Here is a 21,939-nt window from a genome sequence, read left to right on the forward strand (position 1 = left end):
GATAAAAATTAAGAGTATATATTTTAAACATATAAAGCCAAACTAGATTCTGGATGATCCACTGTTTTTCTGTCATTTTTGTTACCAGCCAATATATATGAACAAGAAAATGGACAGCTTGGAAGGAATCATTTTCAAAATCTAACTGTTATTTATTATGGGTGGTAGATTTTCGTATTGCTTACTTGTAGTTCCTCAATATTTTATAACTGTCATTATTGTTATAATACAAATTTTCATTTTAAAGAATAAACTTGCAGAATCGGGTCTTCCGTGCCCATGAACCATATCTCAACCCATTCAATCTCATTTTTTCAGACATTCATTCAAAGGGGATTCAAAGAATCCTCTTTGCTCAACAGGCTGTTATTAGTTACCAAGAATAGAAGCACAGCAGCAGATTCCCACGGTTCTCAAGGAGACAGCAGGAAAGACTAACATCCCCTCACCGACGAGCTTTATGCACAAAATCAGCATTCGAGAAAATGTTGTTTCCACCAACTGAGACCTCACTATGAAATGAGCTGTAGGTCTCAGCACTGTGAGGTCTCGTGTGGGCTGGCAACAGCCCCACACGCCACACGCAGAGGCATGAGAAAGGCTCACTCACCTCGGGGATGCAGTCCTCGTGGGTCACGACGCGGACGATGTCATCCAGCGGGAGCAGGGAGTTGCACTTTATCTCCGTGTAGACGTTCTTGCCCTCAGTGCACACGGCCAAGAGCTCCACCAGGTGGATGTGATACATGAGAGGGCTGTTCTCGTCCATCCGGTCCCTCTCTGACCTCATCATCTGGATCAGGGTCTGGAAAGAGGCTCTGTCGTTGTAGAACACGAGGACGTCTTCTCCCGAATTAACCAGCTATAAAAAGAACAGGGCTTGTTTATATTACAGGCATGCGGAGGTGGGGACATCATTGAAAAAATATCTACATGCAGAGAAGGAGAGCTGCTTTGTCAGCTTTTGCTTTCCAAAACCCAGTCTCACCTTTATTACTAAACTCATCTAAATTTCATTCACTTCTATTAATCAATAACTAAAAATCTGCAGCAGCAGCACTTGAATCGACAGATACAGGTATATGACAGTGGCCTTAAACAAAACTACCAGGGGAAGAGAAAGTCTGCAGAACCACATTCATGTACCCAGTGGACATGAAGATTGCAAGCTTGCATATGGATCCAAATCTAATATTTAGGCTATGATTTTTTTCTTTTCAAAAATGTTTCCATCAGGACACTTGGGTGGCTCAGTGGGTTAAAGCCTCCACCTTCGGCTCAGGTCATGATCTCAGGGTCCTGGGGTAGAGCCTCACGTCGGGCTTCCTGCTCAGGGGGGAGCCTGCTTCCTCCTCTCTCTCTGCCTGCCTCTCTGCCTACTTGTGATCTCTGTCTGTCAAATAAATAAATAAAACCTTAAAAAAATAGTTTCCATCTTTTTTATGCTTGAGAAGTAGTAACTGTTTTACAACTCTTTCATATACTGCCTCCTCTCTTCACAATGATCAATTATCCACTTCTTACTAAGGTATGTCTTCCTTTCAATAATGCTTCAAAGAATCAAGGCATTCCTACTTATAACTTGCCCCCAGGACTGTGTGTGTGGCTTCTCATTAGTCCGCTTAAGAGTCAATCAATTTCAGGAAATACAGAAGATCCAAAAAGGGCTGGCACAGAAGTCAAAATACATATAGTCCATAATATCTGCGTAATAACAACTCACTTCTGTCAGCTCTAATTAGGTGCCAGATACCACGACCAACACTCCACATGGATCTAACCTCCCTGTGCCTGAGTTTTGCCGATAAAACTGAGGACAAAATTGATACCTAACTCATGGTGCTGCGTCCTGTAGATGAGACAAATGATTATATGTAAATTGCTTAGAACCATGACTAGGATAGGGCAGCCTTCCAATAATGTTAGCTCCTATTGTCACCGTCGTTTCCCTGAGCTGGCATTTCAGCTTCATGGCTGAATACCACCGTGCCTTCATTTTATAGGAAGGCACACTGAGGGTTGGCAAGTCATCGGGTCACTGTGCCAATAAAGTAGTATAGCTTACACTCACATCCCAGGTCAAGTCAATTCTTTTAAACACACTACACGACCTTCCCCTGGAACCCCGTTTCTTATTAAATGGGAATTATAAATCCAAGTGTTAAATGGATTTACTTGATGTTTCATTTTTTTTCAACAGGTGGGAAGATTCAACTGAGTCTATGTGAACACAGGTGTGGCAGAGGGCCTTCCCGGTCAGACAGCATCCCATGTGGCCCTGACTGCCCACAGACAACCCAGTGGGACTTTGTCCCAATTCCACTGACCAGCTTCTTCTTGTGAATCAGCAAGCAACAATTTTTCTAGCTAGTTAAGCGAATAATTAAAGAAACTGTCATATAATCCACAGGAATGTAGGCTGTTCTGGCTCAGTGGTTTCTATCTATATTTAATCTCTATTCTTTGTAATTTTTGTTCAATATTCCTATTTTTTCCTCCTCTCAAAAGAATCTGAGCCAAAATGCCTTAAAATGAATAGATGTGCTGCTATGAAAAAGTCAGATCAGACTCTCACTTCTACATACAATTTAAGCTCACAAATACACACCACAATTACGTTTTGTCCATTTATGTGGCTCCAGGAGAGGGTGCCAGTTCGTACAGAGAGCAAGAATTTAAAAATTTGCCAGAAACTCTAGATGAAGGTATAGAGAAACAAACAGCTGTCACCTCAGCCATGACCATGTCTTGGCACTTTTTGATGAATTTCCCTTCTGCCTTGACGATCGTCTGCAAGAATTTTATGTACTGGACATTTCGACCGTGGGTCTCAATGCAGTGAACGAAATGCTGGACAACCCGCTCATTGATCTCACTGCAGAGCTGGAAATTGTTCATGAAGATGTGCTGCATGGTGACCGCCTCCAGGATCTGGCACAAGAGTGAGGGCAGGAGCACAGGGAAATGGTCAAAAGGTGGACAGAGCGGAGTCAAGTGAGAAAGACAGTCTAGCAATACGCACACAGAGAAGCGCTGAAACCCACAAAGACACCTTTCTCCTTTCTCACTTCTGTACTGCCTTCTTTTGTAAGTTGTAATAAACACACGGAAAGGGAAACGAATCACTTGTCTCCAGCTCAATGAACTACAGCGGAAACCCCAGCACCCACGTCCAGAAACGAAAGGCCTCACCCTGCCATTTAATTCATTTTGATTTCTGCAACTACAGATTAGTTTTGCCTGCTGTCAAGCCTCATGTACTCCCTCCCGTCTGGTTTCTTTTATTCAACAGTCCAACTGCAATGCTCTCAACATGCTGTTGCGTGTATCAGTAGTCTGTTCGTGGTCACTGCTATGGAAGTTCCATGGCCTGGATAAGCCACCACGTGCTTCTCTGTTCTATTGCTGATGGGCATTTGGGGGCGGGTCCGGTTTCAGTAGCAAGTAGTAACACTACTCTTAGCACAAATAGTGCTGCTCTGAGCATTCCTGAACGTGTCTTCTGCCAAGCTTTAATATACGTGCATTTCTGCTGGGTTTCCACCCAAGAGTGGAATTGCTGGGTTGCAAAGTACAAGCGTTTGGCTTGAGACAGTACTTGCCAACAGTTTTCAAAAGATGTTAACAATTTCCATTCTACACTAGAGCTTTTCCATACCCTAGTTGAGTTATAGTGTTGTTGGTCTCTTTGGTTTTTGTCATACTTTGTTGTGCAAATCTTAGCTAATTTACACTTCTCTGATGATCACTTTGCCCCATTTACTGGCTATCAGGATTTCTTCTATGGATGATTTCATTATAAACTTTTTTTTAACCTATTTTTAAAAATAGGTCATCCTTTGGATTATGGACATTGGGGAGAGTATGTGCTATGGTGAGTGTGGTGAAATGTTTAAGCCTGATGATTCACAGACCTGTACCCTGGGCATATAATACATTATATGCTAATAAAAATAATTTTTAAAAATGGGTTGCCCTTTTCCTTACGGACTTTTTTTGAGTTGGTTATATATTCTAGATAGGAATTCTTTATTGGAAACATGTAATGCAAATGTCCTCTCCCTGTCTCTGGTTTGCCTCTGGAGGATCTTAATAATGCCATTTGGTGAATAGAAGTTTTTAAAGAAGTCTGGTTTGCTGATATTTTCCTTTGTAATTAATGCTGCTTGTATCCTATGTAAGAAAATTTCACATTCCACTAGGTCATCAAGATATTTTCATGTTATCTTCTAGAAGATTTATTTTCTATTTTTTACCCAGTTAAGTTTTATGTTTGGTGTGAGGTAGGGGGCTCTAAACTTTTTATCCTTTGTCTTTTCTTTCCCCATACATAACAAAGAGGAAGTATTACCCCTCAGACTTCCAGTCTTCTCCTCCAAAGCTCTAGGGGTACTAATGAACGAGTGAGTGTGCGTGTATTTACAAGGATATCCTTTGTAGAATTATTTACAAAGTCAAGAATCAGACATTGCCTCAATGTCCACTAATATGATAATGATTTTTAAAATGTTACAGCCATACTATGGAACACCATGTAGCCATCACAACTTCTCATCAAAAATGAGAAAAATTTATGTGGCTATGACTTGCAAAAACAGCCATATTATTAAGTGAAAAAAGCAAAACGCAAAATATAGAGTACGTCACCATTTTTCTTTAAAAAAGTGCACAATACGTACTTTCAGAACATATCTGACAAACTAAGATAGGACAGTTATGTTTTATATGAATAAACCATGTATTTGTATATATCTAATGTATTATATTATGTACACAGAAAACTTTATGCATGACCTCAGGAGGATGTGGCTAGAGACTGACAATCAGCAACTCTCTAGGGCTAAAATTTGATGTAATAAAGAATGTTAGGAAAAAATACATCTTACCTTGCCCTATCACTTCCTCCTCCCTTTCCCTGCCTTCTCCCCTAAAAAGATGGGGAGTGTTTATGTCCTCCCGAGAGTTGGTCCAAATGTTCCTTTTAGAATGAATGTCACATTTTAACAAGTCCCTGTGGTCACCACAGCAAAAGAACAAGCTGTTCCTCTTACTGCTTCCTGCCCTCCCCTCACAGATTTCCAGACGTGCCTGAGGTCTTACCCCTGGGTTGAGAAACAGGTTTATGTGTTTGTGTAGCAAGGCTTGATTCTGCTGGTTGCCTGCACAGAAATTCTGCAGGAATTCGTGAGCCAACCTCATTATCTCCTGCATCTTGGTATCTTCAGCCTGTGTGGAAGGAGGCAGATGAATATAGGTTGAAAACAGGGCTATGCTGTGGACAAAAGGTCAGCAGGTGACAGCACCTACCTTTCCGCCAGGAGACCTGGTTCTATGACACGCTGAAGGCCTGTTGTGTGAAAATACGGGGGCGCTGCACGGAGGACACTGCAAGGAAGCCTGTAACTAATTCTACTGTCCTACGTTCTCTGCCACTAGCCACAAGCAGACACAAAAAGAATTTATTTGGGAAGAGTACAATACAGAGTGGAAGCCATTTCTAACAATGCCCCAAATTTCTGAACGCACCCCTAATCCTGAGAGCAGAGTGACAGCACAGCAACAGCCGACTGCGCCACTGCTGGAGATCCCACACCGCACCTAATCCTGAGAGCAGAGTGACAGCACAGCAACAGCCGACTGCGCCACTGCTGGAGATCCCACACCGTCTCGGGCTCACCCGGTTTCATCTGCTGCACGTAAGCATGCAGTAGAGCTCTTGGCAGGAGAGAACATGCTAGAGTAGAAATCTCTTTAGATTATAAACTTGGGCAAATACACCTGCTGTAATCCTGTCCTTGTCGCCTCAGCCTCAGCATTCAACCCAAGAGTTAGTTTTCCCACCTGCAAAATGGGGATAATACCTGCCCCAGGCATTTCACACAGCTGATTATGTGATTCTCATTTCCTACTGTAAAAACACACACTCGGTGTTTTTTAAGCATTAGATGCCCTGTGATAAGACAACTGATTACACCCTACTGCCATTCTACCCAACTCTAAACAAACCAACCTTTAATATAATAAAAATGAAGGAGAATGAAATGGAATCATCCCTCCTATTTGTACAGTCAACGGTAACCTCCCTAAGTCTTCTCACTTATATGACCTCTTTCGAGCAGCCAGGAGCCTAACAGTTAAGAAGGCAGGGCCCTAAAACCTGACTGCTTAGGGCTTGTGCAGATCTACCACTCCCTAGCCATGTACTTAAGCATTCAGGGTCTTCGTCTCCTCCTCTGTGAAATGGAGGCAACAAACATGCACACTTCGTATGGTTGTCATGAAGATTCAGCGCAAAATCCATGTCAAGTGCTGAGACAGTTATCATACAATCAACGTTAGCTACTGGTTCTGGTCTAGACCAGGGGTCAGACAGATACTTTGGGTTTTGTGGGTCAAAAAGCAAAAGAGATAACATTTTGCAGGTACCACTAAGAATGTAACTATTGAAAAATAGAACCATCATTCTTAGCTAATATGCTGTATAAAAACAGGTGGTGGGCTAGATTTGGTTCATGTCTGCAGTTGGCTCCCCCTGATCCAGATAATAATCCTGGGAGAAAACAGGACACATCTGGGCAGAACAACTTACAGAAGGAATCTGAGCTACCAGCTTTAACAATCAAAAATGGGCAAGGTCGGGGTGCCTGGGTGGCTCAGTGGGTTAAGCTGCTGCCTTCAGCTCAGGTCATGGTCTCAGGGTCCTGGGATCGAGCCCCGCATTGGGCTCTCTGCTCAGCGGGGAGCCTGCTTCCTCCTCTCTCTCTGCTGCCTCTCTGCCTGCTTGTGATCTCTGTCTGTCAAATAAATAAAAAATCTTTAAAAAAAAAAATGGGCAAGGTTAAGAGGAGTCCCATACAACAGAGTGGATATTAATGTTTGTCTCTGATTAACAGAGAAAGTGGCATGCCTTCCAGCTCTAAGAAATCAGAGGCCTTGGGACAGAGAGACACTGCTGGCTGGCAGCCGTAACCTCAAACAGTCCTGCACTCTTTTACTTCTTTGCTAAAAGGGGAATCTGCTGGGGCTCACAGAAACTAAAAACCTCATCATTTGAAATGGATTTTTACAAGGCAGGTAAGCTCTAAAAACATCACATAACAAGAGTGTATCTGTAGGAATTCCTCCACTGTTCTCCCACATTGGGATATCTGCACTCATGGAGTAACACACACACACACACACACACACACACACACACAATGTTCTCCCACCAATTCCAACCACATCAGGTTACCTGTTTTTTTTCCATTAACACTACTCTACGAAGGCATGTATGTTTTCAAGGAAACTGAGGATATTAGGAGGCAAAGACAAGGCCAGCAAACTACCTCCTCATACTCTGTACACACAGCAAGGTAAATCAGCTTGCTGGTTCTAGCCTAAATGCCAGTCAAGTGAGGATGACATGCACACTTGTACTAATGTCAGGTTAGTGAAGTTCCTGCCCTATTGGAGGGATTAAGCTGACACTTTATGGGTGGCTACTGAAAGGCCTGATGAGCTTGACTCCTGTGGCCCCCGTGACTGCGGTGGTGGCCTCTGCCAAGAACTTCCTTGAGCACAGGCAGCTGGTGCAGCAAACAAGATCTGGGCCCCACAACTGAGCAGTGCTGGCTCTGTCATGTTGCTGCACTGTGGAGGGAACGTATCGAACCTCTGGTGACAGCCTTTTCGTCTCAAGTGGGGCTCCGAAAAGTATGACCTGTCTCATGCACTGTCTTAAGGAGATGAAGTGAACGAGTGAACAAAAGGACCTCATGCAGTGCCTGGCCCCCGGCGAGCACAAGCAGTGAGGCTTCTTCAGGCAACTCAATGCCAGCAAGGTTTTCTGGCAGTCACTGGTAAAATCAAGAGGCAGAAGTCCATGCCCTCGGGCTCTAAACTTCCCCAAGCCTCAGTCTCCTCATCTGTCAAGTGGGAACACCATGACAATGGCACCGGATTTTGGAAGCGAAGAGACAGGGCTTTCACAAATGCCCTGTCAGGCTGCACAGTGCCAAGCACCATGACCCTGCTTCCCTAAATCCTATCACTGTCAATGACAAATGCTGGCATGAAAGGATGGGACAGAGCATGTAACTTCTCATGAGAGAAAAGAGGACTTAGAGCAACGTATACGATAGACCCCAATACTTGGCCAGATGTCAGCACGCTACTGAGGACCTCCAAAGTGGGCAAGTCCCACGTTCCCACATGCGTTTAGAAACCTGTAGGGCTTAAACTGCCTGCAGGGCATTTGCAGAGGATGCTGGAGAGCACAAGCCCATGCGCAGAGCTCCGTCTAGCCAACCTTCACATCCAGCGTGGTGTGGGAGCAAGGCGAGAATCAACGGGCTCCTGCTTACAATCTAAGAACTGGAGGCAGGTTATGGGTGATTTCGCTTTATGAAGCTGTTAGTTTCATACGAGTGACCTACAAGTGCCTCACACTCAGCTCATCACATCAGCTTCATGTCTTCACCAACACCACCAAGCGTGAAGGGCTGAGGAAAACGCGGGGACCCGCCACCCTCTGGGGAGGGGGACTGGCTCACCTTCTCGTAGGGGATCTGCAGCAGCTCCAGCACCACGGCGTGCGCGCCCATGTTCCGCAGAAGCCGCTGCTGCTGCTTCCTGCTTTTCCTCACGGACGCGCTCTCCTGGACACAGAGTTTGCTGAGGCGGATCAGAATCTGTCCGAGAGAGAGATCCCAAGTTTGTACCTCTGACCAAACCTCGGCTGTGAGCTCCAGTGTACAGCACGGTGACAACAGGCAATAAAGGTGTATGTACATGCGAAATTTGCTGAAGCAAATCCCAAGTGTTCTCACCGCCTCCAAAGAGCTTGCTCTGCGAGGTGATGCATGTGTTAACGGACTTGATGTGGTCGTCATCCCACAGAGTATGTCTATCCAATTATGGCATGTCATGTTTTAGTGAGATTATAATTTTTGTTTTGGGTCAATTATGCCTCAATAATGCCAGACAAAATGAAAGAAATCAACCTCCAAAAACTAGAAAGCACAACTGAGAGAAAAAAAAAAAACCATAGGTGCTGGTCATGGGCAGGGAGGCAGAAGTGATCACAGCATATTAAAACACCCAAAACGAGGGAGATCGTGTTCTAATACGCAGTATTCTCGTTAATCACATGAAGCTGAATCTCCATGTGGCTAAGAACATGCCCTTCCAGAGGATGCAGTGGATTAAGGCTTCAACCCAAAGTGGGTTAGTTTCAGGAAGATCTCCTAAAATGATGAGGCTCAGCATCATCGCCAGGGACTCGAGAAGTGTGTGCTCTGTGGGTAAAAAACCCACAAAGCTCCCAACCTCCCAACTTTGGACCACCTTATGCCAAGATCTCTAAAGAGCTAGAACCCTCAGGTCGACACTATGTGCCAGCCGCTGAGATGGAATTTTGATGGCTTTATCAATTAATCCTCTGGTCAGTTATAACCTCTCAGAAATATAGGTGTTAGCTGCACCAATCAAAAGTGAGAAAACTGAGGATAAGTTAAAAAAAAAAAAAAAAAAGCAGCAGAGGAAGATTCGAACCAAGATCTGACCCTAAAACCCATGTATGTAACCTCTGCAAGCTTCTTTGGCCCTGTGAAACTTTACATGAAGGAAAAAGCTGAAGTGTTTGCACCTTCAGCCTCACTATCACAGACCGTAGCTCCTAGGAGAGGAAAGCAGGCAGGAGGGCCACTTACCTCTTTTACGACCCTGTAGTTGTAGCTGCTGGTGCTCTCATGCTTTTGTGACTTGTTATTCCCGTCCTAGAGACCAAAATAAATGTAAGTGTGGTTTGTTTGGCCCTTGGGCAATAATCTGTTCATTCGGCTTGGCATCGGCATTTAGGAAGCAATGAGAATTTGGCAGTTTTTCTATCGTTATGCTGGGTTTCAGCCCGACTCATTCAGATTGATGTGATTTCACGGATGTGGGAGAGGATTGGGGGGGGGAGAGCAGTCTCCTGAGAACAGGTTCTTTCCCAGGTGGGTCTGCAAGGGAAAGCCGGTGCTCATCCTCTCAGCAACAAAGTCTACTCCCCACGGTCCAAGGTGACACAGAAGAAGTAGCTAAACTTCCATTTTGCAGCTTATTTCCTAGGAGAATGGCTGTTACTGCGGCTATTTAACAAGCTAATCTCTTGTGAATCATGCTCAAGCCACAATCTGCGCTTTTTCCTAAAGCCAGAGGAGGGTACTCCGTTGTTGGAGGAGCCCATCCATCTGCAAGGACGGTGTGAGCCTCATCTCACCCACCTCTGTTTTCTTATGTTCATTTTCACCAGAGGCACCATCCATGGCCTCATCAGGGCCCTGCCCTTTGTACACCCAGAGCTCGGACTTTTCCACGATGGATCTCAGCTGGTCCAAGTCTTGTTTGATCTGTTTGTAGTTGTCCACATCTTGGCTGGTAACAAGCAGCTGGACCTGAACAAAAGCAACGAACGGGTCAGCGGCGACAGCAGCCTCTCGGAAAGTCATGCGGAAAGCCGTAACAACACACAAACAGCAACCCCAGCTACCTGTTTGAAGGCCTGCAGGACCTCCTGCCTCTGACTGAAGTGCCGGAAGAGGAGCTGCAGCGCTCCCGAGACCAGGGGTGGGTAGTCGTGCATCGTCAAATGCAGTAAGACTCGGAGGAAGGTTCTGCCGCCGTGGTCGTCCAAGTCCAGAGGGGTGTTCTCCTCACTAAAGCAGCACAAGGAAGGGGGAAGGCCAGATGAGCCACAGAGGCCCTTCTCTCACGTGCTCGGAGCCAGACACACCCACCAGTCAGAGTTCTCACCCCACAGCCAGCCTCGGGGGACCTGAGTTTTAACAAGCCCCCTAACGACGCAATCTTGTTTTAACTTCCGCTACATTGTAAGGTGGAGGGACAATGAAGAGCTCACCACTGCCCGATTTTAAACCAAGGTCCCTACCCTCGCACAGTGACAGGACCTAGCTTTTTTCTCCAGATTCCCGACTCCTGGGTTTTAATGCTCTTCTGCTGGGTCTCGTCTATGGGCGGAGGACTGCACACAGTTGTGTTTGTCCAAAATCAGGCGTTTATTTTTTATGGAAGAGGCTGTAATTCAGTGCCTACCAAAGGACTAATTGCATCTACTTCCACTTCACGGCTAACTGATGAGGTAGTCGGTACCAGGTCCCCTGATCCCACACGTGGCTGTAGCTATCAAGTCACTGTAAAAATGTCCCAGTGATTACTCCTGTGCTCTGAACGTCTAAGGTCACAAACATGTAACAAGGAGTCTGCAGACCCCACTTTGGGGTGTGTTGCCATGACCAGGATGACGCCATGTGCTTCAAACTGAGGTCCATTAGCAAACTGTCAGGAGTGATCTCTGTATCTATTTTAACTGTGTCATTTAAATAATTAAAAAATGAATAAGCGTGTCCTGGATCAGATGGCAGACCGCCTACCTGAGCACTGCTCCATTGCTGTGTCAGTGGCCTGCTATGTTGTGTTACCATCAAATGAATGCCAAATGGTGGGAACTTCATGCTTGCAGGTTAGCAAGAAAAGCACAGAGGGGATTTCACAGGATGATACTCTGTTCAGGCTACATGCTCTAAAAAGTTGTGAAGACAGTCCTACTGCTATGCAATAGTAGAAAATGATGGGAAAGTTGAGATACCCTAAGAGCACATGGGAGTGTCATCATGATGAACTCAACATCCTCTGTGTTCCAGAAAAACATCTTTTATCGTAGTAAATAATATTGCTAATATAAATTTCACAGGTTTTATAGTAAGTGTTGGGGTAGACTGCTAACATTGATGCCCCCTCAACAAAAGAGACCTTCCTGGTATAGACATCCTTATATAGATCCCTCCTCCACTGACACTGGGCTCAGCCATGGGATCTGATTTGACCAACAGGATATTAGCAATGCGATACAAGCAGAGGCTTGATTACTGTTGTATGCTGTTGGCCTATCCTGTCGGGTTCTTTGCACTTAGAGCTAGTCACCGAGCTACAAAGAAACCTAAGATGGTCATGTGTAGAGAGAGAGAGGAAGGGAGGGAGAAATAGAGTTCCCAGCCTTGAGATGTTCCTACCAAGGAGACAGAAATGTGAGTTAAGAAGCTTGCATGTGCCAGCCCCAATCACCAGCCCCAACCAACTCAACAGTGACCAGCAGATGAGCCATCCAGCTGAGCCCCAGCCAACTCACTTAATTATGAGAGGCAGTAAAAAGACTATTTTTTCAATCCACTAAATATATGTAGTAAGTTACACAGCAATAGATAAGTGAACCAAGTATGTGTATGAAAAGAACTATGTGGGGGACACCTGGGTGGCTCACTCGGTTAAGTGTCTGCTTTCAGCTCAGGTCAGATTCCAGGGTCCTGGAATCAAGCCCTGGAATCAGGCTCCCTGTTCAGTGGAGAGTCTGCTTCTCCGTCTCCCTCTGTCTCTCCCCCTCCTCATGCTCTCTCTCTCAAAGAGACAAAAATCTTAAAAAAAAAAAAAAAAGACTATGTGCAGAGGGTATTTAAATCAATTTGTGGCTATTCAAGTCTTGTAGGTATTTGAGTCTCATAATAATGTTTTAAGTCTACATTGAGTAATCTGATCTTTTAAAAAGGGGATCATACATTCATCTAATGTTAGGGACAATGTGTGTTTCTATTGTCATTGCACGTACAAAAATGGCAATCCACCAGCAGCAGAAACACATGATCAAACACTTTGTTTTCAATCCCCTCTTTCTTTCAACCCTATTTTGCACCATTAAAAAAAATATTTTAAAATGTGTATTTGGGGAAACCTGCATTCTTTCTATTCCAAGCAGGAAACACATGAACACACACACACACACACACACAGAACCAACTAATATCATTCTGACCTGAGCACTAAGGGTTACAAATAGAGCCAAAAAATAACCTAAACCCAAGACTAATTGTTTCCTAGAAAAATGAAGGAAAAGCCTTTACACAAAAGGAGGCTTCCTACTCTTAGAATCACTCATAATATTGAACACTGAAATTTTACTTTCCTTCCTCCAAAGATGCCTTCTGCTTGCTCTTCAATGTGTTCAAAGTCAAGAGTACCTGAAAAGATAGAGAACGAAGCTTCAGATGTAGAAAGGTCTAAAAAAAAACCAGGCTATTGGTGAACTTTCCCAAAAATGGCCTTGCCCCACCCCTAGGTTAACCTCAAGTCTCCCAAAATCTTATCTTGCAAAGCTGTGCAGCCAGGTCAACCCAGATCACACTGTCCAGTGGCTCTGGTGTGCACTGCTCTACACTCTGTCAGTCTCCTACCTGCTCATGCTCCCCTTAGCAGAGCAGAGTGATGACCCCACTCCAAGGAAGCTCAGGCCTTGACAGGTGGGATTATGTTCCCCACTACCACCTTCCCCAGTACCCTTCATCACTATTTCCTGGGCAGGGAAAAACTTCCATTATAAGTAAAAGTTGCTAGTGGATGAAACATTTCCTTAGAGGGTTTTGTTTGCTTTTATTGGCATTTCATGTAACCACAAGACTATAACCCTCAGCTGTCTTATGACGAAGACACTCCAAGATGGAAGGAAGTAAGACCTAACCCAGAAGAGATCAAAACTCTGTCAATTATTCTTCTATTTAAAAAGGGTAACTCCAGGGGCGCCTGGGTGGCTCAGTGGGTTAAAGCCTCTGCCTTCGGCTCAGGTCATGGTCCCAGGGTCCTGGGATCGAGTCCCGTGTCAGGCTCTCTGTTCCTCAGAGAGCCTGCTTTCTCCTCTCTCTCTGCCTGCCTCTGCCTACTTGTGATCTCTGTCTGTCGAATAAATAAATAAAACCTTTAAAAAATAAGGGGGGGGTAACTCCAAGAATTTCGTTCTCCATTATAGTAATCTTCAAAATATTCATATTTTATCCTTTCTGTAGTATGTACTGTTGGAATCCTCAGTTTTTATTAGACTACACCCATTCTACGGCTGAAGTCCCATTGTGGAATCACTAACCTGGTACGTTACTTGGCCCCTCTTGGCTGCTGTTTCCGGAGGATGTTTCTGAAGTCTGGGAATTGCTTTCATCAAACTCTCGCTTAAATATACACAGGAGGCAGGAGATCCTATAATCCAACCTCACATTCAAAATAAACTAAAGATTCAAGTGGAAATGGAAACAGATTGGTTACATTAGCATACCACCTGTAACACTTTGCCAAGCCACTGCACTCTGGCTGGGCCTGGTAACTGTTGCATCAATTAGCTTAAGCACTAAGTGAGCCAAATATTTGGCTTAGATTTCAACAATTACTTTAACAACAGACTTCCATGGGGTATATCAAACCTGTCCACAGCACCTTAGCTTCCAGTGCAAACTTCAACATCCAGACAATTAATTTAATAATTGTAATAATAAATCACTCACTCCCTACTCCATCCTCTATAAAACATTACTTCAGCAAGTAGTAAATGCCAATTCTGGGCTCTGAGAATGGTGAAGCTGGCTGCTTTAATTTAAAAGAATTAACAGAGAAAAATATGTTTTTACTACTAGAAACTAGCTCGGTCTGTATTGTTCATTTCAGATGGTTTCCTCTGATTTATTATCAACCCTTGGGTTCCCTCTTCATTCACTTTCTACATTCCCTTGCCCTCTGCTCTGAAGGAAGGTTACTTTTTCCTGGATTGTTGCTAAAGCCACCCCCCACCCCCCAAAAAACAACCAAAAAAAACCCCCACCACATGGCCTTAATTGAGGACCTTACTAACATTCTCCCTTCCATTCTCTCCCCAACTCTACCTTGCCCTCTTGGTGACCTTACCCAATCCCAGGGCAGTCACCTTTCTCAGACCGAGACACTACCTTGGCTTGCCTTCAGAGATGCTGGTCATTGTTTCCTACTGATTACTGGACATCCCATTTGGGGTCTTTGCAGAGTCTCAAACTCAGTATTGTACAAAACAATGTCAATCCTGCCCAGGTTATCTCAGTCAGCCTCAGGAACATGGAGTCCTCCTTACCTGAGTCACACATCTAATCAGAGACAAAGTCCTCTTGGTTCTGCCTCCACCACTTCCCCTGCGTCTCTCCTGACTATCACTTGCCCCTGCTCCCATCCTCCTTCTCTTCTACCTTGTCATCATCAAATCCACCTCCCACAGGCACTCATTCTTAGTGTCAGTCCCCTGCATAAAAATCTTCAAAGTCTCACCACAGAATAAAGTCCTACCACTTGAGGCACCTAGAGCTCTCTAGAACCTGGTCCAGTCTTCCTTTCCGATCTCATTTCTGACAACCTCCATTCCACACATTCCAGGTCTTTGCCCAAGGAGGAGATGCTACTGGCCCATGTGATGTCATGCCCTCATCCAACCTGCTCCAAGGTCAAGGGGACTTGAGTATGTTCCCTTGTTTCTATACTATAAATCCTGTCCAGGCTTAAAAGCGCAGATGAAATCCTACCTCCTCTGTAAAAAGCTTCTCTGCTGCTTACTAAATGAGATCACATGACCCACCCCTGTGTCCCAGGAGAACACTTTCCTCACAGTTTTATTTCCTTATTTTCCTATTAGACTATAAATTGCTTATGGATATAGTCTCTGTCCAAATCATCTGTGCATTCCTCCTAGTGCCCCAAGTGCCTTGCATATGGTAGGGGTTCAGCAAGTATTTACTGAAACAGTGATTCCATGGACCAACTGTTCTAAGATGATGACAATGAGAGGACCTCAAGGTTTGATCGAGGTTTACACTATATCACTGCTGATACACAGCCATGATACTAACGTACTTGGGACACATAAGCCATAGCCTAAAAAGTCCTTCTCAACTTTTGGTCAGGCAAAAATTCAATGATGTTTCTTTTGAGTCATTCTCTATGGCCTTAACTATTTGAGGACTCTCATGAATGGTTTCAAACTACTGATAAAATGTGATTTCAGATTCAAAATACAAATTCTTAAATTTATAAACATTGATAATCACCTACTACATGTTCTGGGGTTGGCATGAGGCAGCATTAGATAAAAGAAAAAAGTGGTAACAGTATTCTTTTCATTAAGGAGCAAATGATTTTATGATGAATAAAAATGACCTGCGAGCAGAAAGCGGAAAGCACAGGAAGGTTCTTGTACCTAAGACCAATCCCTGTCTCCAGCAGACTGGGTCCCCTACCTCCTTTTGCCCATGCAAGGTCTTCACTCCTGCTCTTCACTCCTCTCTCCGAAGTCAACAACTTGCCCACTCTACTGACCATTCCATTCCACATACAAACTTGCCATAAATTCCCAACTTAAAAAAATAAAACAAAAACTTCCTGTGACCAACAATCCTCCTTCAGACACCTCCCCATTTCTCTGTGCATTTTGTAGCAAGTCCACTCAAAAGAGTTGTTTGTTCTTACTCCCCCTAATTCATCTCCTGTTCCCTCTTGAACCCAACCAATTCCCAAACCTGCCAAGTATATCCCCACCTCAGGGTCTTCCTCCTGCTATTCTCTTTGCCTAGAGGGCTTTCCTAGATACAGACATGCTAGCTTCCTCGCCTCATTCGGGTTTCTGATCCAGTCACCTTACTAGAGAGGCCACATCTGAAAACCCATCAAAAACAGTATCCCTGATCCCCACCTCCTGGTGGCCTCCAAACCATCCTGGCCTCCCTCTAGATTTTAGCATCTTTAACACTTACCACTATCTGACATAGTATACCTGCTGTTTAATATGCCTATGACTCCTACCAAAATGCGGGCTCTTTAGACACAGGAATTTAATCTATGCTGTTCAGTGTTGGATCTCTGATGCTTAAAAGTATTTGGCACAGAATCAGTTTCAATAAATGTGTGTTGAATAAATGAACGAAAAGGGAAGGGAGGGAGGGAGCCAAGCGTTGCCAAGTTAATGGAGGCTTAAACTAGTTATGAACGGTAAGCAAGGAATCCAGCTTTATGTAGAAGCCTAACTAAGTGAATTAGCTTGGGTGAAGACACAGAGGGCAAGGATTATGAAAACCTAAGGTAATTTACAGGAAATTCTGTCATGGCTGGAGGGACCAGGGCACTTTGGGGAGGGGTATGAGATGACAGTAGACAGATGAAGACAGCTGATTCATGAATGGCACTTAACAACGAGCTAAGAATTTATCTCCATTCTCTCCCCAGAAAGTCTAGGGCTTTATAAAAGCAGGGATACAGTCCCAGTGGCAGCCCTGTGAGCATACCCCTTCGACCTCTGGCTGACAGTTACCTGGAGTATTTCGATGATCTTCAACTTGGTGTCCATGACCATTATGTCCTCCTTCTCTGGCTCTGCCTGCTTCACGTTGCCCTCAGGGGCAGCAGCCATGGGAGTCATGGGTAAAAAGCCTCCTCCCCGGAGCACCACCTGGGTCATCAGCTCTCCGACCCCATGGATGGACCGCATTACGTTACTGCCTAGGAAGGGCCAGCACAGACCTCAGTCACGACAACAGTCTAGGAGAGTGCTCTGAGGTGCCTGGCAGGGGGCACAGGCTGGAGACATAGTACTGAACATGTCTCTGTTCTGACACATTCTCAGACCCTAGGAACCGGAAAAGGTTAATACCCATCAAAAATTTGGGGATTCGGGGGGCGCCTGGGAGGCTCAGTGGGTTGAGCCTCTACCTTCAGCTCAGGTCATGATCTCAGGGTCCTGGGATCGAGCCCCACATCGGGCTCTCTGCTCAGCAGGGAGCCTGCTTCCTCCTCTCTCTCTCAATCTCTCTCTCTCTCTGCCTGCCTCTCCGCCTACTTGTGATCGCTATCTGTCAAATAAATAAAATCTTTGAAAAACAAAAACAAAAAAAATTTTTAAAAAAATCTGGGGTTTCGGGAGTGGCGGAAAACACATGGGCTTTGAAATCCCCAAAGGGGCACTTTTGTGTATTAATTCACCTGCCAAATGTTACTGGTCACCTAGAACATGCTTGTTGCTATGCAGAAAATTAGGGGTACAGGAGTTAACAAAGCATAAATCGGGTGCTGCTACTAACACTGATCTTGAGTACACTGGATTACCTCTGAGGCTCAGCTTCTTCGTCTCTAAAATGAGAATAAAAGAGCTCAGTCAGAGGATGAGATGGTGAAAAACACATGAAATAACTGAGCACAAAACCTGACAGAAAGCAGGAGGTAAGGAGATGTACTTTTTCTCTTCTAGTTGTAGAGACAAGTTCAACAATTATCCAGACATGAGTACCTAGTACATGCCTACTCTGACCCTAAAACAGGAAAAAAATACACATACAAAGGCAGATTGTTCTCTTCACAGACTGGAAATACAAGGTTGGATTTTATTTCAGCATGTGCTACTATCATCATTAAATGCCTCAAAACACATCATATATGAGGGTAGGACATGTGTTCTTCAGAGATAAGCATTCAATTTGTTAGATAATTTTCAAATGGTTTGGTAAAATAGACACACAGACTCATATATGAATATAAAGGAAATCGAGCAAAATGTGAATAATCAAGGACCTGAGGTCGTGATCTACAGGTGTCTGCTGTGCTGTTCTTTCAGCTTTGCTTTTCGTTTGAAAACGTCCATAATGGGGGTGCCTGGGTGGCTTAGTCGCATCTACCCTTGGCTCAGGTCATGATACTGGGATTGAGACCCACATGGGGTTTTTCCTCTCCCTGCTACTTGCCACCCATACCCCTAGCTTGTGTGTGTTCTCTCTCTGCTCTCGTTCTTTCAAATAAATAAATTAAAATAAAATAAAATAAAATGGAAATGTCCATAATGAAAAGTCCAGGAGAGAAGGACAAGGAAAGGACCTCATAGGGAAATACATGACAAGAGTCATAAGGGGAGAAGTTGGAAGGTTGTGCCCCAGGCATATGGGTGCCAGCAAATCCCACTCCTCTACTTTGCTGCAATGTTCTTACCTTTATTCTCTTCTCCTTTTGCCATCTTGCTGATGGGGAAGATGGTCGTCACGTGCACGCAGTCCAGTATGGCCAGGAGTATTTTGGTTAATCGGAGAAGGTCAGAGAAGTTGTAGAAACCAAAGTATATGAGATTCCTAGCTAAATTTACAACCTATTATATTAAAACAAAAGAGAGAGAAAGATGGTATTTAATAAACTTTACCCTTCGGTTTTACGTTGACTAGCTGATAAATAACTCATTCTGACCCTTGTTATGGTAAGAGAAGGCACATACTTGGCTTGCCATTTCTGATCAAATTTCATTTTATTTCATAAAGAGAAAAAATAAGAAACAAAAAACTGCCAAGCTCCTGACCTATTTCAATAAGTAACCTAATCATGTGTCTGTGCAGCTACCCAAAGATAATACAGGACTAGCCACCTTATAGCCAAAGAGAATACAGGTAACAACACTGTAATCCTCAGAAATAGAACTCTCCACAAGGAAAGTCTCAAAGAGAAACATTTTTAACTCAATGGTAACAAGGATTTATGTACCTCAAATGATTCATCTGTGATAGATCTCAAGCAGAGGCTGTTTCTTTCCTACAGTGTTTTTTTTTCTTTTTTCATTGTGTTTGTTTTTAAGGATTTTATTTATTTATTTGACACAGAGGGACACAGCAAGAGATGGAATACAGGCAGGGGGAGTGGGAGAGGGAGCCTGATGCAGGGCTCGATCCCAGGACTCTGGGATCACAACCCAAGCCAAAGGCAGACGCCCAACTGACTGAGCCATCTAGGCACCCTTTCCTGCAGTTTTTAATATAATGTACAGAGTATATATACTACCATTTCCGATGATACAATTTGCCCTGAGTACTTCTAAGAACTTAACTACCATTAAGCCAAGTGACTGGTTAACAGTTCTATTTTATTCTGGAATAAAATTGAGCTGAATTCCTTTTTATTATCAAACGAGAGTCTCAGGATAGAAATCACCACATGCTAAAATATTTTCTATTTACCCAATGGAAAAATGACCAAAGAAAAGCAGATAAAACATACAGATCATTTCATCATGAGTTACCTCAAAGGTAAGCTTATTTTTCTCCTTATCAGAGAAAGGAAACCTCTGACAAACCACATCTCTTAAATACTCCTCCACAAATTCCATGGTCTGTGCAAACCTCTCCTTAATTTCATCTTTAGAAGTTCCACTACTGTCATAGCTAAAAGAAAAGGAAAAGAAAAGGAAATCACATTTCAAGATCTTTGCACTCAAGCTTCCCCAGCTGCTCCAGCCACAAAGCCAAGAAGCCCAGAAGCCCTCCCAACACCTCGTATCCCACCCTTGGTCCTTACTTTATTTTTTCCTCCTTAGCACCTATCATCAAGATATGGAATCATTTATCTTGTTTGCATCTTTTTCCCCACTAGTGTAGAGATAGTGTTCTGGCTGGTTCACTTAAGACTGACACCAAGTAGAAACACATATTTGTTGAATTAAAAAAAAGTGACAAGACATAAAAAATATAATCATGCCATCTTTGTATTCTTCAAAAAAAAAAAAAGATTTGCCACACACTTTTTAATTTTAAGCTTAATTTAAAAAAAAAAAAAGGCTTCACTTGGCTTCTGTGATTTAACTAGACTTAACCTGACCGTAAGTGGTTTGTCTACCATGTCACAAAACATTATGAGGTCTTAAAACAGCATGAGGTCTTAGCAGGGAGAAGGAGCCAGGCTCACTCGTCAATGGCGATCTCCGAGGGAATCTCAGACCACAGGCGGGCGTATTTCACGGGCGTGACTTGTTCCTGGGGATCTCGGTCCACGTGCATATGAAGCATAAGACGGCAGAAGGACGCCCTCAGGTCATAGGGCAGGTTCTCGTCAGACATGCAGCGGAGAATGAGATCAACGTCCAGCTGGCCTGATATTTCATTGATGGCCAGGTATTGGCGGTCCAGACACATCCTAGCAAAGAGGTTCAACTGATACCTGGAGAAAGAGAAAAAATAAGAAGTTACATGAAGAAATCAGAAATCATTGAGGATGAATGGAAATTCACAGCAGGACAGTCGAGATATCCCCAACTTTCATAAGAGGGTCATTTGGCCTCCTGAACTTAGATATCGACACACTCAAATGGCTCCAATAAAGAAACAGTTCAAGCTACACCACTAGTCCTACATGTCCACCCTGCTGAGTTGGGAGTAATTACATGACTACTTGATTCCATTTTGGCCTTGTTTATTTTACGAAATAAATGGGGAAAAATAGACACGCATTTGAAATGTAATATTTCTTCAGCTGTTTTTTAATACAGCATATAAAGACCATGTAGGAAATGTTAAAGATATCTCCCATGTGGAGTCTAGTTAGAAATTCTGTAATACTCTTAGGATCTTATCTCATATAAGCCTACTCTGTGATTTCTACATGAAAACCATGGTGTGCAAGGTAGGGGACTCCTTATAATGTCTTATGCTTTCTTCCTCATCCAACTACATGTCATCTTTGTCACCTTCCATACTGGACCATGGAAGCACCCTTTCACATTCACCCTCAGGAGAAGACATTTCAAACATTAAAAGAGTAAAGAACTTCTGACATGAAATAGCAAGCCACTAGCATCCAAAGTGCCAAATACTAGCTTCCAATCTAAAACCCCATTGCTATTAATAACCACTAGTTGAAAATATTCTCAGTCTCACCAGATACCAGTGAATGCAGATTAAAATATTATTCTATTTCATGCTTATAAAATCAGCAAAGATTAAAGTGCATTGCAATATTCAGAATTAGCAAAGACCAGGAGAAACAAAGTTCTCATTTACAACTGGTGAGTGTGTGTGCCAAAATATCTGATCTAGGATTGCTGAGTGAAGTTTTAAAATATGCGTCCTCGCCAATTCCACTCCTGATACGAAATGGAAACTCTTACTCATATGCACACTTTTGAATAAGGATGTCCCCCAACATGAAAGGCTAAACTGTGGCATACAATGGAATATCAAAGAGCAAGGTAAACGTGGCGTCATAAAAAGGAATACCGCTCAGCTGTTGAAATTAGACACATCTACCTCCATTAACATGAACACATTTCAGAAG

The 21,939-nt window shown here is 43.7% G+C and overlaps 1 protein-coding gene across 6 annotated transcripts in view; it reads right to left on the minus strand.

Annotated features, from left to right (window-relative positions):
- ITPR1 (inositol 1,4,5-trisphosphate receptor type 1) overlaps positions 1–21,939 on the minus strand; it is a 328,468-nt gene that overhangs the window by 143,699 nt on the left and 162,830 nt on the right. For all 6 annotated transcript variants that reach the window (XM_044253119.1, XM_044253118.1, XM_044253116.1 and 3 more), the window contains 13 exons: positions 20,575–20,826; positions 19,913–20,054; positions 18,841–18,994; positions 17,177–17,364; positions 13,949–14,087; positions 12,998–13,052; positions 10,514–10,679; positions 10,248–10,418; positions 9,693–9,758; positions 8,535–8,672; positions 5,101–5,226; positions 2,731–2,931; positions 611–862 (listed from right to left, as the gene is read on the minus strand). In XM_044253119.1, the coding sequence (XP_044109054.1) occupies positions 611–862; positions 2,731–2,931; positions 5,101–5,226; positions 8,535–8,672; positions 9,693–9,758; positions 10,248–10,418; positions 10,514–10,679; positions 12,998–13,052; positions 13,949–14,087; positions 17,177–17,364; positions 18,841–18,994; positions 19,913–20,054; positions 20,575–20,826 (2,050 nt within the window). The remainder of the gene's footprint in view (positions 1–610; positions 863–2,730; positions 2,932–5,100; positions 5,227–8,534; positions 8,673–9,692; positions 9,759–10,247; positions 10,419–10,513; positions 10,680–12,997; positions 13,053–13,948; positions 14,088–17,176; positions 17,365–18,840; positions 18,995–19,912; positions 20,055–20,574; positions 20,827–21,939) is intronic.

Source organism: Neovison vison, chromosome 6 (assembly GCF_020171115.1).
Source record: "Neovison vison isolate M4711 chromosome 6, ASM_NN_V1, whole genome shotgun sequence".
Lineage (NCBI taxonomy): Eukaryota > Metazoa > Chordata > Mammalia > Carnivora > Mustelidae > Neogale > Neogale vison.